General features: G+C 49.6%; 1 protein-coding gene across 1 annotated transcript in view; it reads left to right on the plus strand.

Annotated features, from left to right (window-relative positions):
* Positions 1 to 5,399: 5,399 nt before the first annotated feature.
* Positions 5,400 to 16,449, plus strand: part of CCDC12 (coiled-coil domain containing 12) — a 39,346-nt gene continuing 28,296 nt past the window's right edge. The window contains exons 1-5 of the mRNA XM_072154904.1: positions 5,400 to 5,541; positions 5,920 to 5,981; positions 7,261 to 7,340; positions 7,436 to 7,497; positions 10,764 to 10,798. Coding sequence (XP_072011005.1) covers positions 5,404 to 5,541; positions 5,920 to 5,981; positions 7,261 to 7,340; positions 7,436 to 7,497; positions 10,764 to 10,798 — 377 coding nt within the window. The 5' untranslated portion in view covers positions 5,400 to 5,403. The remainder of the gene's footprint in view (positions 5,542 to 5,919; positions 5,982 to 7,260; positions 7,341 to 7,435; positions 7,498 to 10,763; positions 10,799 to 16,449) is intronic.

Genomic DNA, 16,449 nt, shown 5'->3' on the forward strand with positions numbered 1-16,449 from the left:
CATGGATCCATCCTGCCTTGTATCAGCGGCTCAGGCTGGTGGTGGTGGTGTCATGGATCCATCCTGCCTTGTATCAGCGGCTCAGGCTGGTGGTGGTGGTGTCATGGATCCATCCTGCCTTGTATCAGCGGCTCAGGCTGGTGGTGGTGTCATGGATCCATCCTGCCTTGTATCAGCGGGTCAGGCTGGTGGTGGTGGTGTCATGGATCCATCCTGCCTTGTATCAGCGGGTCAGGCTGGTGGTGGTGGTGTCATGGATCCATCCTGCCTTGTATCAGCGGCTCAGGCTGGTGGTGCTGGTGTCATGGATCCATCCTGCCTTGTATCAGCGGCTCAGGCTGGTGGTGGTGGTGTCATGGATCCATCCTGCCTGGTATCAGAGGCTCAGGCTGGTGGTGCTGGTGTCATGGATCCATCCTGCCTTGTATCAGCGGGTCAGGCTGGTGGTGCTGGTGTCATGGATCCATCCTGCCTTGTATCAGCGGCTCAGGCTGGTGGTGGTGGTGTCATGGATCCATCCTGCCTTGTATCAGCGGCTCAGGCTGGTGGTGCTGGTGTCATGGATCCATCCTGCCTTGTATCAGCGGCTCAGGCTGGTGGTGGTGGTGTCATGGATCCATCCTGCCTTGTATCAGCGGGTCAGGCTGGTGGTGCTGGTGTCATGGATCCATCCTGCCTTGTATCAGCGGCTCAGGCTGGTGGTGCTGGTGGTGTCATGGATCCATCCTGCCTTGTATCAGCGGGTCAGGCTGGTGGTGCTGGTGTCATGGATCCATCCTGCCTTGTATCAGCGGCTCAGGCTGGTGGTGCTGGTGTCATGGATCCATCCTGCCTTGTATCAGCGGCTCAGGCTGGTGGTGCTGGTGTCATGGATCCATCCTGCCTTGTATCAGCGGCTCAGGCTGGTGGTGCTGGTGTCATGGATCCATCCTGCCTTGTATCAGCGGGTCAGGCTGGTGGTGGTGGTGTCATGGATCCATCCTGCCTTGTATCAGCGGCTCAGGCTGGTGGTGGTGGTGTCATGGATCCATCCTGCCTTGTATCAGCGGCTCAGGCTGGTGGTGCTGGTGTCATGGTGTTGTTGCTGACCATGTCCATCCCTTTATGAGCACAATGTCCCCTGTAACATCTGATGGCTACTTTCAGCAGGATAATGCGCCAGGTCATAAAGCTGGAATCATCTCAGACTGGTTTCTTGAACATGACAATGAGGTCACTGGACACAAATGGCCTCCACAGTCACCAGATCTCAATCCAATAGAGCATCTTTGGGATGTGGTGGAACGGGAGATTCGCATCATGAATGTGCAGCCGACAAATCTGCAGCAACTGTGTGATGCCATCATGTCAATATGGAGCAAAATCTCTGAGGAGCTTCCAGCACCTTGTTGTATCTATGCCACGAAGAATTGAGGCCGTTCTGAAGGCAAAAGGGGGTTCAACCCGTTACTAGCATGGTGGACCTAATAAAGTGGCCGCTGAGTGAACAGCTGCCATATACTCCCCACAACATATCACCTCCCTACACACATACAGCTGCAGCATCTAGTCACCGGCCCCCATCCTGGGCATCCAGTCACCGGCCCCCATCCTGGGCATCCAGTCACCGGCCCCCATCCTGGGCATCCAGTCACCGGCCCCCATCCTGGGCATCCAGTCACCGGCCCCCATCCTGGGCATCCAGTCACCGGCCCCCCATCATGGGCATCCAGTCACCAGCCCCCCATCATGGGCATCCAGTCACCAGCCCCCATCATGGGCATCCAGTCACCAGCCCCCATCATGGGCATCCAGTCACCAGCCCCCATCATGGGCATCCAGTCACCAGCCCCCATTATGGGCATCCTAAGGAAAGTTTGGGAGTCCTTGATGCCGGTTGGCGCAGCTGGTGTAGTGCTCAGTACTACTTAGTGATTGTAAATGGCAATAACATGTTAGTAACTTGTTATACACTTGTGGCAGCCATCAGCATCGCGTCCTGTATAAGAGATGACAGACCCCCTAGAAGCAGCACTGACCTCCTTCACCCAGGCAGATGTCATCGTACAGGGTGGTCCGCACATAGAGGGGCCACAGGAACATCAGATCCTCCAAGAAGAAGGCGACACCAGATCTGTCACAGCAGAGGTGACTTGTAGTAGCCACAGTGAGACGGCAGTGATTCACCCCGAGGGGCGGCCGCGCTCTCATCACTCCACAGCAATTACAGGCTTTATACTGGTAATTCCACCAATACCCCCCCCCCCCCCCATACAGCAGCATTAACCCTTACAGGGGAAGGGCTCAGCAACTGCCTACAAATAACTGGTGATACAATGTATCTAATCACTATTATTGAATATAAGGAGCCATGGAGTGGCTCAATAGTGAGTGCAGCTCTGGGGTATAATACAGGATGTAACTCAGGATCAGTACGGGATAAGTAATGTCATGTATGTACACAGTGACTGCACCAGCAGCAGAATAGTGAGTGCAGCTCTGGGGTATAATACAGGATGTAACTCAGGATCAGTACAGGATAAGTAATGTCATGTATGTACACAGTGACTGCACCAGCAGCAGAATAGTGAGTGCAGCTCTGGAGTATAATACAGGATGTAACTCAGGATCAGTACAGGATAAGTAATGTCACGTATGTACACAGTGACTGCACCAGCAGCAGAATAGTGAGTGCAGCTCTGGTGTATAATACAGGATGTAACTCCGGATCAGTACAGGATAAGTAATGTCATGTATGTACACAGTGACTGCACTAGCAGCAGAATAGTGAGTGCAGCTCTGGGGTATAATACAGGATGTAACTCAGGATCAGTACAGGATAAGTAATGTCATGTATGTACACAGTGACTGCACCAGCAGCAGCATAGTGAGTGCAGCTCTGGGGTATAATACAGGATGTAACTCAGGATCAGTACAGGATAAGTAATGTCATGTATGTACACAGTGACTGCACCAGCAGCAGAATAGTGAGTGCAGCTCTGGAGTATAATACAGGATGTAACTCAGGATCAGTACAGGATAAGTAATGTCATGTATGTACACAGTGACTGCACCAGCAGCAGAATAGTGAGTGCAGCTCTGGTGTATAATACAGGATGTAACTCAGGATCAGTACAGGATAAGTAATGTCATGTATGTACACAGTGACTGCACCAGCAGCAGCATAGTGAGTGCAGCTCTGGGGTATAATACAGGATGTAACTCAGGATCAGTACAGGATAAGTAATGTCATGTATGTACACAGTGACTGCACCAGCAGCAGAATAGTGAGTGCAGCTCTGGAGTATAATACAGGATGTAACTCAGGATCAGTACAGGATAAGTAATGTCATGTATGTACACAGTGACTACACCAGCAGCAGAATAGTGAGTGCAGCTCTGGGGTATAATACAGGATGTAACTCAGGATCAGTACAGGATAAGTAATGTCATGTATGTACACAGTGACTGCACCAGCAGCAGCATATTGAGTGCAGCTCTGGGGTATAATACAGGATGTAACTCAGGATCAGTACAGGATAAGTAATGTCATGTATGTACACAGTGACTGCACCAGCAGCAGAATAGTGAGTGCAGCTCTGGGGTATAATACAGGATGTAACTCAGGATCAGTACAGGATAAGTAATGTCATGTATGTACACAGTGACTGCACCAGCAGCAGAATAGTGAGTGCAGCTCTGGAGTATAATACAGGATGTAACTCAGGATCAGTACAGGATAAGTAATGTCATGTATGTACGCAGTGACTACACCAGCAGCAGAATAGTGAGTGCAGCTCTGGGGTATAATACAGGATGTAACTCAGGATCAGTACAGGATAAGTAATGTCATGTATGTACACAGTGACTGCACCAGCAGCAGAATAGTGAGTGCAGCTCTGGGGTATAATACAGGATGTAACTCAGGATCAGTACAGGATAAGTAATGTCATGTATGTACACAGTGACTGCACCAGCAGCAGAATAGTGAGTGCAGCTCTGGAGTATAATACAGGATGTAACTCAGGATCAGTACAGGATAAGTAATGTCATGTATGTACACAGTGACTGCACCAGCAGCAGAATAGTGAGTGCAGCTCTGGGGTATAATACAGGATGTAACTCAGGATCAGTACAGGATAAGTAATGTCATGTATGTACACAGTGACTGCACCAGCAGCAGAATAGTGAGTGCAGCTCTGGGGTATACCCTATGTACAAGAATATAACTGCTTTAAGGAGACAGTATCAAACATGTTAGTATTAGATACACCTGGGCAGGCAGTAACACACAGGATATGATTGGATACACAGATCAGCAGACAGTATCACACAGGATAGGATTAGATACACAGCTCAGCAGACAGTATCACACAAGACAGGATAAGATACACAATTAAGCAGACAGTATCACGCAGGATAGGATTAAATACACAACTCAGCAAACAGTATCACACAGGAGAGGATTGGATACACAGATCAGCAGTCAGTATCACGCAGGATAGGATAAGATACACAGATCAGCAGTCAGTATCACATAGGAGAGGATTAGATACACAGCTGAGCAGACAGTATCACCCAGGAGAGGATTAGATACACAGCTCAGCAGTATAACACAGGATAGGATTAGATACACAGCTCAGCAGACAGTATCACACAAGATAGGATTAGATACACAGCTCAGAAGTATCACAGAGGATAGGATTAGATACACAGCTCAGCAGTATCACACAGGATAGGATTAGATACACAGCTCAGCAGTATCACACAGGATAGGATTAGATACACAGCTCAGCAGACAGTATCACACAGGAGAGGATTAGATACACAGCTCAGCAGTCGGTATCACATAGGATAGGATTAGATACACAGCTCAGCAGACAGTATCACCCAGGAGAGGATTAGATACACAGCTCAGCAGACAGTATCACACAGGATAGGATTAGATACACAGCTCAGCAGTCAGTATAACACAGGATAGGATTAGATACACAGCTCAGCAGTCAGTATCACACAGGAGAGGATTAGATACACAGCTCAGCAGTCAGTATCACACAGGATAGGATTAGATACACAGCTCAGCAGACAGTATCACACAGAATAGGATTAGATACACGGCTCAGCAGACAGTATCACACAAGATAGGATTAGATACACAGCTCAGTAGTATCACACAGGATAGGATTAGATACAAAGGTCAGCAGACTGTATCACACAGGAAAGGATTAGATACACAACTCAGCAGTCAGTATCACACAGGATAGGATTAGATACACAACTCAGCAGTCAGTATCACACAGGATAGGATTAGATACACGTGGGCTGGCAGTTTGCTCGAGTATCCATTACTTCTCCCTAGTTGTCTTCCCGTCCCCATGACATCCACATGCAGCACTCGATTACTTTAGCCTTGATTGGCGTCACATGATATCGGCGGCTCGCTGTGATTGGTTGCTCGTTCTCCTCGCGGTGGATGTTGGGAAGATGGAGGGCAGTGTGGGGAGGTTGGAGGAAGAAGCGCTGAAGAGAAAGGAGAGACTGCGGGAGCTGAGGAAGAAGCGGGTGAGAGGCCGCTCCATGTCCCATCATTCCCAGAGTGAGGCTGTGGTCCCCTTATAGTGAGGCCCATCCTGCGCCATAGGACTTGGGTCATAAACCTGGCCGGCCATGACATGGTTATCAAGGACCACCTCATTCACTGACAGGAAGCAGAGATGAAACATATTGAGTGAATGGGAAGTCTGTAACTCTGCAGCCCTTGTCATTGCACTGTCTGGTCCCTGCAGCTGTGCACAATGCGCTTCCATCCCTTGTACTTGTCATGGCGGGAGCTCTGTAATGGCTCGCAGCTCTGTGTCGTTACACGCTGCAGCCATCAGAGGTGCTGCCATTACATTTATGCAGAGACATCCGCCATGATAACTGCGCTGTCTCTTGTAGCTACGGGACGATGGCGGCACAGACGGTGATGGAGCTGGGGACGAAGAAGAAGAAAAACACCGGTCAGTACTGATGTCCTGTGCAATATCCAAGTCTATACAAGGATTAGATAAGTGCTACCTACCTATGGCCACATGATGCCAGGACTCCATGTTACCCTGGCATCACACTCCCATAACCTGTGTGTCCTGACACCTTTCTATCATAGCCAGCAGTGGTCAGGGGTCAGCATGGGGGCTCTGACCCCTCTGTGACTACACCCCCCATACACAGCGAGCTGCCATGTCCTGTGTGTCCTGACACCTTTCTATCATAGCCAGCAGTGGTCAGGGGTCAGCATGGGTGCTCTGACCCCTCTGTGACTTCACCCCCATACATAGCGAGCTGCCATGTCCTGTGTGTCCTGACACCTTTCTATCATAGCCAGCAGTGGTCAGGGGTCAGCATGGGTGCTCTGACCCCTCTGTGACTACACAACCCATACACAGCGAGCTGCCATGTCCTCTGTGTCCTGACACCTTTCTATCATAGCCAGCAGTGGTCAGGGGTCAGCATGGGTGCTCTGACCTCTCTGTGACTACACCCCCCATACACAGCGAGCTGCCATGTCCTGTGTGTCCTGACACCTTTCTATCATAGCCAGCAGTGGTCAGGGGTCAGCATGGGCGCTCTGACCTCCCTGTGACTGCACCCCACATACACAGCGAGCTGCCATGTCCTGTGTGTCCTGACACCTTTCTATCATAGCCAGCAGTGGTCAGGGGTCAGCATGGGCGCTCTGACCCCTCTGTGACTACATCCCCCATACACAGCGAGCTGCCATGTCCTGTGTGTCCTGACACCTTTCTATCATAGCCAGCAGTGGTCAGGGGTCAGCATGGGTGCTCTGACCCCTCTGTGACTACACCCCCATACACAGCGAGCTGCCATGTCCTGTGTGTCCTGACACCTTTCTATCATAGCCAGCAGTGGTCAGGGGTCAGCATGGGCGCTCTGACCCCTCTGTGACTACACCCCCCATACACAGCGAGCTGCCATGTCCTGTGTGTCCTGACACCCTGGATTTTCCACTCCCCCGGACTTTGCTGATGGGGGACACTACTTTCATAACTTATAGACAGTGACATAATGCACATAGAAGGGCGTGACGTTTCTGTTAGAGGCTCATTAGCCGCTGATCGCCCCCTCCCCGCTTTCTGCTCCATGTCCACAGCTTGTCCCTTTATAGTCTTTAATCCAATTAATGCCCCATTTGTTACTGCATCCAGTGTCCCTCCAGCTGTTGTGTATGTTCCGCCATAATGAGAGCAGCAGATTCCTACATTGTTTTATGTCTTGCAGGGAGCTTAAGCTGAGGAATTACACCCCCCAGGATGAGAGCCTGAAGGAGCGTAAGATCGCACCGGCCAAACCAGAGTCAGGTGAGTGCATGCGCTCCGGACACCAGCGCGGGATGTGTCGTCAGATATTTTCTCCTCTAATCTTCTCCCTCTGTCTGATTGCTTCCCCCCCCCAGTGGAAGAGAAAGTGAAGGACCAGCTGGAAGCTGCTAAACCAGAGCCTATCATTGAAGAAGTGGTGAGTTCAGAGAGGCACAGCTTATGAGGGAGCATCTGGTACTACTGTATGGGGCATACCTGGAGGGGCACAGCAAGTATCGGAGCACCTGGACTACTCTATGGGGCATATCTGGATGTGGAGGGGAGTACAGAGTGGCCCTGGAGGTAAGGGAGTACCTGGTATTAGTCATGGCCAAAAGTTTTGAGAATGATAGAAATGATAATTGTTACAAAGTCTCCGGCATCAGGTGTTATAATGGTCATTTGCATAAACTCCAGAATGTTATAAAGAGCGATCAGCTTAACAGCAATTATTCATTACAAAGTCAGTATTTGCCTAGGAAATTAACTTTTTCCCCCAAAACACATTTCCCCTTCATTGCAGGCGCCTTAGGCGGAGCAGCTGCCATGGTGTCAGTGATGTCTCCAGTAACACAGGTGCGGGGGCTGATGAGGACAGGGCTGGGGACAATGTGTCATGTGTAAGTAACAATCACCACTGGGCAGTATAATAGGAGCAGGTAACATGGTGTCAGTGATGTCTCCAGTAACACAGGTGCGGGGGCTGATGAGGACAGGGCTGGGGGACAATGTGTCATGTGTAAGTAACAATCACCACTGGGCAGTATAATAGGAGCAGGTAACATGGTGTCAGTGATGTCTCCAGTAACACAGGTGCCGGGGCTGATGGGGACAGGGCTGGGGACAATGTGTCATGTGTAAGTAACAATCACCACTGGGCAGTATAATAGGAGCAGGTAACATGGTGTCAGTGATGCCCCAGTAACACAGGTGCGGGGGCTGATAGGGACAGGGCTGGGGACAATGTGTCATGTGTAAGTAACAATCACCACTGGGCAGTATAATAGGAGCAGGTAACATGGTGTCAGTGATGTCCCCAGTAACACAGGTGCGGGGGCTGATGGGGACAGGGCTGGGGACAATGTGTCAGGATGAAGTAACAATCACACCCCTGGACACTTTACAAGGAGGCTGGTGCTTGGCATCATTGTTTCTCTTCTGTTATCCATGGTTATCTCTAAAGAAACATGTGCAGTCATCATTGCACTGCACAAAACTGGCCACAGGGAAGAGTATCGCAGCGAGAAAGATGTCACCTCAGTCACCAATCTATCGCATCATCAAGGAGAGAGGCTCCATTGTTACCAAAAAGGCTCCAGGAGCCCAAGAAGGACCAGCAAGCGCCAGGAGCGTCTCTTACAAGTGTCTCAGCTTGGGGATGGGGCTCCCAGCATCGCAGAGCTCAGGAATGGCCGCAGCAGGTGTGAGGCATCTGCACGCACTGTGACACTGCGGAGACTCCTGGAGCAAGGCCTGGTGTCCAGGAGGGCAGCACAGAAGCCGCTTCTCTCCAGGGACCATCAGGGACAGACGGATATTCTGCAGGAGGTGCAGGGAGTGGACGCTGAGGACTGGGGGACAGACGGATATTCTGCAGGAGGGGCAGGGAGTGGACGCTGAGGACTGGGGGGGGTCATTGTCTCTGATGAATCCCCTTTCTGATTGTTGGGAGGAAACAAGGTGAGCGATGCCCCCAGTCCTGTCTCCTGCACCTGTAAAGCTCCTGCAGCCATTCATGTGGGGGGGGGGGCGGCTTCTCAGCCAAGGGAATCGCCTAAAAACCCCTCCATGGATAAAGAATGGAGCAGAATGTCCTCCAGGAGCCGCTTCTCCCGACCCTCCAGGAGCAGATGGTGATGAGCAGAGCCTCCTCCAGCATGATGGAGCACCGGCCATAAAGGGGAGAACTAAATGGTGCAGGGAACAGAACACAGAGATTCTGGGTCCATGGCCCGGGAACAGAACACAGAGATTCTGGGTCCATGGCTTCGGGAACAGAACACAGAGATTCTGGGTCCATGGCCCGGGAACAGAACACAGAGATTCTGGGTCCATGGCTCCGGGAACAGAACACAGATTCTGGGTCCATGGCTCCGGGAACAGAACACAGAGATTCTGGGTCCATGGCCCGGGAACAGAACACAGAGATTCTGGGTCCATGGCTTCGGGAACAGAACACAGAGATTCTGGGTCCATGGCTCCGGGAACAGAACACAGATTCTGGGTCCATGGCTCCGGGAACAGAACACAGAGATTCTGGGTCCATGGCCCGGGAACAGAACACAGAGATTCTGGGTCCATGGCTTCGGGAACAGAACACAGAGATTCTGGGTCCATGGCCCGGGAACAGAACACAGAGATTCTGGGTCCATGGCTTCGGGAACAGAACACAGAGATTCTGGGTCCATGGCCCGGGAACAGAACACAGAGATTCTGGGTCCATGGCTCCGGGAACAGAACACAGATTCTGGGTCCATGGCTCCGGGAACAGAACACAGAGATTCTGGGTCCATGGCCCGGGAACAGAACACAGAGATTCTGGGTCCATGGCCCGGGAACAGAACACAGAGATTCTGGGTCCATGGCCCGGGAACAGAACACAGAGATTCTGGGTCCATGGCCCGGGAACAGAACACAGAGATTCTGGGTCCATGGCCCGGGAACAGAACACAGAGATTCTGGGTCCATGGCCCGGGAACAGAACACAGAGATTCTGGGTCCATGGCCCGGGAACAGAACACAGAGATTCTGGGTCCATGGCCCGGGAACAGAACACAGAGATTCTGGGTCCATGGCCCGGGAACAGAACACAGAGATTCTGGGTCCATGGCCCGGAAACTCCCCGGATCTTATCCCATTGAGAACTTGTGGTCAATCATCAGGAGACGGGGGACAAACAAAACCAACACATTGTGACAGAATGCAGCAGTGATTGTGCAGGAATGGACGGCGATCAGTCAGGATCTGGTGCAGGAGGTGAGTGAGAGCTGCCAGGGAGAAGTGCAGAGGTCCTGAAGAAGAAGGAGAGGTCCTGCAGATACTGACTGGCTGCAGTAACTCCTCCCACCTGACAATAAAAGCTTCTGCTCCCCATAATATGATTGCACTTGTATCTCTGTATGTGATAAACATCTGACAGACCAGAGGGACACATCATGTGACAGGAGGAGATTGTGTCATTCTCAGGACTTATGGCCATGACTGTAGATGGTGGACCCCTAGTTCTCCCGGTTGGTGTGGAGCTCGGGGGTCACACATCAGGATCTTCTCCCCACTAATGTGAGGAAAGCCCTTTCATACCATGTGACCTCCGGGGGCAGGAGTGACATCTCTGTACAGTGTATTCTCTGGTGTGTGATGTGGGGTGTGTGGGTGTGGACGTCCTTCTCTTCTGACTCCTATTTTATTTCTGTAATTATGTAGGATTTGACAAATCTCGCTCCCAGGAAACCAGACTGGTAAGTGATTATTACAGATTAGTACAGCTAATAAATTGCTCTGTGCAGTCTCTCCAGTGTATCCTATGAGATGTGACATCACACTGCCTGTCTATACTATCTGTGTGCTGTGTGCAGGGTCTCCAGTGTATCCTATGAGATGTGACATCACACTGCCTGTCTATACTATCTGTGTGCTGTGTGCAGAGTCTCCAGTGTATCCTATGAGATGTAACATCACACTGCCTGTCTATACTATCTGTGTGCTGTGTGCAGGGTCTCCAGTGTATCCTATGAGATGTGACATCACACTGCCTGTCTATACTATCTGTGTGCTGTGTGCAGGGTCTCCAGTGTATCCTATGAGATGTGACATCACACTGCCTGTCTATACTATCTGTGTGCAGAGTCTCCAGTGTATCCTATGAGATGTGACATCACACTGCCTGTCTATACTATCTGTGTGCTGTGTGCAGTCTCCAGTGTATCCTATGAGATGTGACATCACACTGCCTGTATATACTATCTGTGTGTGCTGTGTGCAGGGTCTCCAGTGTATCCTATGAGATGTGACATCACACTGCCTGTCTATACTATCTGTGTGCTGTGTGCAGAGTCTCCAGTGTATCCTATGAGATGTAACATCACACTGCCTGTCTATACTATCTGTGTGCTGTGTGCAGGGTCTCCAGTGTATCCTATGAGATGTGACATCACACTGCCTGTCTATACTATCTGTGTGCTGTGTGCAGGGTCTCCAGTGTATCCTATGAGATGTGACATCACACTGCCTGTCTATACTATCTGTGTGCAGAGTCTCCAGTGTATCCTATGAGATGTGACATCACACTGCCTGTCTATACTATCTGTGTGCTGTGTGCAGTCTCCAGTGTATCCTATGAGATGTGACATCACACTGCCTGTATATACTATCTGTGTGTGCTGTGTGCAGGGTCTCCAGTGTATCCTATGAGATGTGACATCACACTGCCTGTCTATACTATCTGTGTGCTGTGTGCAGAGTCTCCAGTGTATCCTATGAGATGTGACATCACACTGCCTGTCTATACTATCTGTGTGCTGTGTGCAGAGTCTCCAGTGTATCCTATGAGATGTAACATCACACTGCCTGTCTATACTATCTGTGTGCTGTGTGCAGTCTCCAGTGTATCCTATGAGATGTGACATCACACTGCCTGTCTATACTATCTGTGTGTGCTGTGTGCAGAGTCTCCAGTGTATCCTATGAGATGTGACATCACACTGCCTGTCTATACTATCTGTGTGCAGAGTCTCCAGTGTATCCTATGAGATGTGACATCACACTGCCTGTCTATACTATCTGTGTGCTGTGTGCAGTCTCCAGTGTATCCTATGAGATGTGACATCACACTGCCTGTATATACTATCTGTGTGTGCTGTGTGCAGGGTCTCCAGTGTATCCTATGAGATGTGACATCACACTGCCTGTCTATACTATCTGTGTGCTGTGTGCAGAGTCTCCAGTGTATCCTATGAGATGTAACATCACACTGCCTGTCTATACTATCTGTGTGCTGTGTGCAGGGTCTCCAGTGTATCCTATGAGATGTGACATCACACTGCCTGTCTATACTATCTGTGTGCTGTGTGCAGGGTCTCCAGTGTATCCTATGAGATGTGACATCACACTGCCTGTCTATACTATCTGTGTGCAGAGTCTCCAGTGTATCCTATGAGATGTGACATCACACTGCCTGTCTATACTATCTGTGTGCTGTGTGCAGTCTCCAGTGTATCCTATGAGATGTGACATCACACTGCCTGTCTATACTATCTGTGTGCTGTGTGCAGGGTCTCCAGTGTATCCTATGAGATGTGACATCACACTGCCTGTCTATACTATCTGTGTGTGCTGTGTGCAGAGTCTCCAGTGTATCCTATGAGATGTGACATCACACTGCCTGTATATACTATCTGTGTGTGCTGTGTGCAGGGTCTCCAGTGTATCCTATGAGATGTGACATCACACTGCCTGTCTATACTATCTGTGTGCTGTGTGCAGAGTCTCCAGTGTATCCTATGAGATGTGACATCACACTGCCTGTCTATACTATCTGTGTGCTGTGTGCAGAGTCTCCAGTGTATCCTATGAGATGTGACATCACACTGCCTGTCTATACTATCTGTGTGCTGTGTGCAGAGTCTCCAGTGTATCCTATGAGATGTGACATCACACTGCCTGTCTATACTATCTGTGTGCTGTGTGCAGGGTCTCCAGTGTATCCTATGAGATGTGACATCACACTGCCTGTCTATACTATCTGTGTGCTGTGTGCAGGGTCTCCAGTGTATCCTATGAGATGTGACATCACACTGCCTGTCTATACTATCTGTGTGCTGTGTGCAGTCTCCAGTGTATCCTATGAGATGTGACATCACACTGCCTGTCTATACTATCTGTGTGTGCTGTGTGCAGAGTCTCCAGTGTATCCTATGAGATGTGACATCACACTGCCTGTCTATACTATCTGTGTGCTGTGTGCAGAGCCTCCAGTGTATCCTATGACATGTAACATCACACTGCCTGTCTATACTATCTGTGTGCTGTGTGCAGGGTCTCCAGTGTATCCTATGAGATGTGACATCACACTGCCTGTCTATACTATCTGTGTGCTGTGTGCAGAGCCTCGAGTGTATCCTATGAGATGTAACATCACACTGCCTGTCTATACTATCTGTGTGCTGTGTGCAGGGTCTCCAGTGTATCCTATGAGATGTGACATCACACTGCCTGTCTATACTATCTGTGTGCTGTGTGCAGTCTCCAGTGTATCCTATGAGATGTGACATCACACTGCCTGTCTATACTATCTGTGTGTGCTGTGTGCAGAGTCTCCAGTGTATCCTATGAGATGTGACATCACACTGCCTGTCTATACTATCTGTGTGCTGTGTGCAGGGTCTCCAGTGTATCCTATGAGATGTGACATCACACTGCCTGTCTATACTATCTGTGTGCTGTGTGCAGGGTCTCCAGTGTATCCTATGAGATGTGACATCACACTGCCTGTCTATACTATCTGTGTGCTGTGTGCAGAGTCTCCAGTGTATCCTATGAGATGTGACATCACACTGCCTGTCTATACTATCTGTGTGCTGTGTGCAGGGTCTCCAGTGTATCCTATGAGATGTGACATCACACTGCCTGTCTATACTATCTGTGTGCTGTGTGCAGGGTCTCCAGTGTATCCTATGAGATGTGACATCACACTACCTGTCTATACTATCTGTGTGCAGGGTCTCCAGTGTATCCTATGAGATGTGACATCACACTGCCTGTATATACTATCTGTGTGCTGTGTGCAGAGTCTCCAGTGTATCCAATGAGATGTGACATCACACTGCCTGTCTATACTATCTGTGTGCAGGGTCTCCAGTGTATCCTATGAGATGTGACATCACACTGCCTGTATATACTATCTGTGTGCTGTGTGCAGGGTCTCCAGTGTATCCTATGAGATGTGACATCACACTGCCTGTCTATACTATCTGTGTGCTGTGTGCAGAGTCTCCAGTGTATCCTATGAGATGTGACATCACACTGCCTGTCTATACTATCTGTGTGCTGTGTGCAGGGTCTCCAGTGTATCCTATGAGATGTGACATCACACTGCCTGTCTATATTATCTGTGTGCAGGGTCTCCAGTGTATCCTATGAGATGTGACATCACACTGCCTGTCTATACTATCTGTGTGTGCTGTGTGCAGAGTCTCCAGTGTATCCTATGAGATGTGACATCACACTGCCTGTCTATACTATCTGTGTGCTGTGTGCAGAGTCTCCAGTGTATCCTATGAGATGTGACATCACACTGCCTGTCTATACTATCTGTGTGTGCTATGTGCAGGGTCTCCAGTGTATCCTATGAGATGTGACATCACACTGCCTGTCTATACTATCTGTGTGCTGTGTGCAGGGTCTCCAGTGTATCCTATGAGATGTGACATCACACTGCCTGTCTATACTATCTGTGTGTGCTGTGTGCAGAGTCTCCAGTGTATCCTATGAGATGTGACATCACACTGCCTGTCTATACTATCTGTGTGCTGTGTGCAGGGTCTCCAGTGTATCCTATGAGATGTGACATCACACTGCCTGTCTATACTATCTGTGTGCAGGGTCTCCAGTGTATCCTATGAGATGTGACATCACACTGCCTGTCTATACTATCTGTGTGCTGTGTGCAGGGTCTCCAGTGTATCCTATGAGATGTGACATCACACTGCCTGTCTATACTATCTGTGTGCTGTGTGCAGAGTCTCCAGTGTATCCTATGAGATGTGACATCACACTGCCTGTCTATACTATCTGTGTGTGCTGTGTGCAGGGTCTCCAGTGTATCCTATGAGATGTGACATCATACTGCCTGTCTATACTATCTGTGTGTGCTGTGTGCAGGGTCTCCAGTGTATCCTATGAGATGTGACATCACACTGCCTGTCTATACTATCTGTGTGTGCTGTGTGCAGGGTCTCCAGTGTATCCTATGAGATGTGACATCATACTGCCTGTCTATACTATCTGTGTGTGCTATGTGCAGGGTCTCCAGTGTATCCTATGAGATGTGACATCACACTGCCTGTCTATACTATCTGTGTGTGCTATGTGCAGGGTCTCCAGTGTATCCTATGAGATGTGACATCACACTGCCTGTCTATACTATCTGTGTGTGCTATGTGCAGGGTCTCCAGTGTATCCTATGAGATGTGACATCACACTGCCTGTCTATACTATCTGTGTGTGCTATGTGCAGGGTCTCCAGTGTATCCTATGAGATGTGACATCACACTGCCTGTCTATACTATCTGTGTGCTGTGTGCAGGGTCTCCAGTGTATCCTATGAGATGTAACATCACACTGCCTGTCTATACTATCTGTGTGCTGTGTGCAGGGTCTCCAGTGTATCCTATGAGATGTGACATCACACTACCTGTCTATACTATCTGTGTGCTGTGTGCAGGGTCTCCAGTGTATCCTATGAGATGTGACATCACACTGCCTGTCTATACTATCTGTGTGCTGTGTGCAGAGTCTCCAGTGTATCCTATGAGATGTAACATCACACTGCCTGTCTATACTATCTGTGTGCTGTGTGCAGGGTCTCCAGTGTATCCTATGAGATGTGACATCACACTGCCTGTCTATACTATCTGTGTGCTGTGTGCAGGGTCTCCAGTGTATCCTATGAGATGTGACATCACACTGCCTGTCTATACTATCTGTGTGCTGTGTGCAGGGTCTCCAGTGTATCCTATGAGATGTGACATCACACTGCCTGTCTATACTATCTGTGTGCTGTGTGCAGTCTCCAGTGTATCCTATGAGATGTGACATCACACTGCCTGTCTATACTATCTGTTTGCTGTGTGCAGAGCCTCCAGTGTATCCTATGAGATGTGACATCACACTGCCTGTCTATACTATCTGTGTGCTGTGTGCAGGGTCTCCAGTGTATCCTATGAGATGTGACATCACACTGCCTGTCTATACTATCTGTGTGCTGTGTGCAGAGTCTCCAGTGTATCCAATGAGATGTGACATCACACTGCCTGTCTATACTATCTGTGTGCAGGGTCTCCAGTGTATCCTATGAGATGTGACATCACACTGCCTGTCTATACTATCTGTG

The sequence above is a fragment of the Engystomops pustulosus genome, chromosome 5 (genome assembly GCF_040894005.1).
Source record: "Engystomops pustulosus chromosome 5, aEngPut4.maternal, whole genome shotgun sequence".
Lineage (NCBI taxonomy): Eukaryota > Metazoa > Chordata > Amphibia > Anura > Leptodactylidae > Engystomops > Engystomops pustulosus.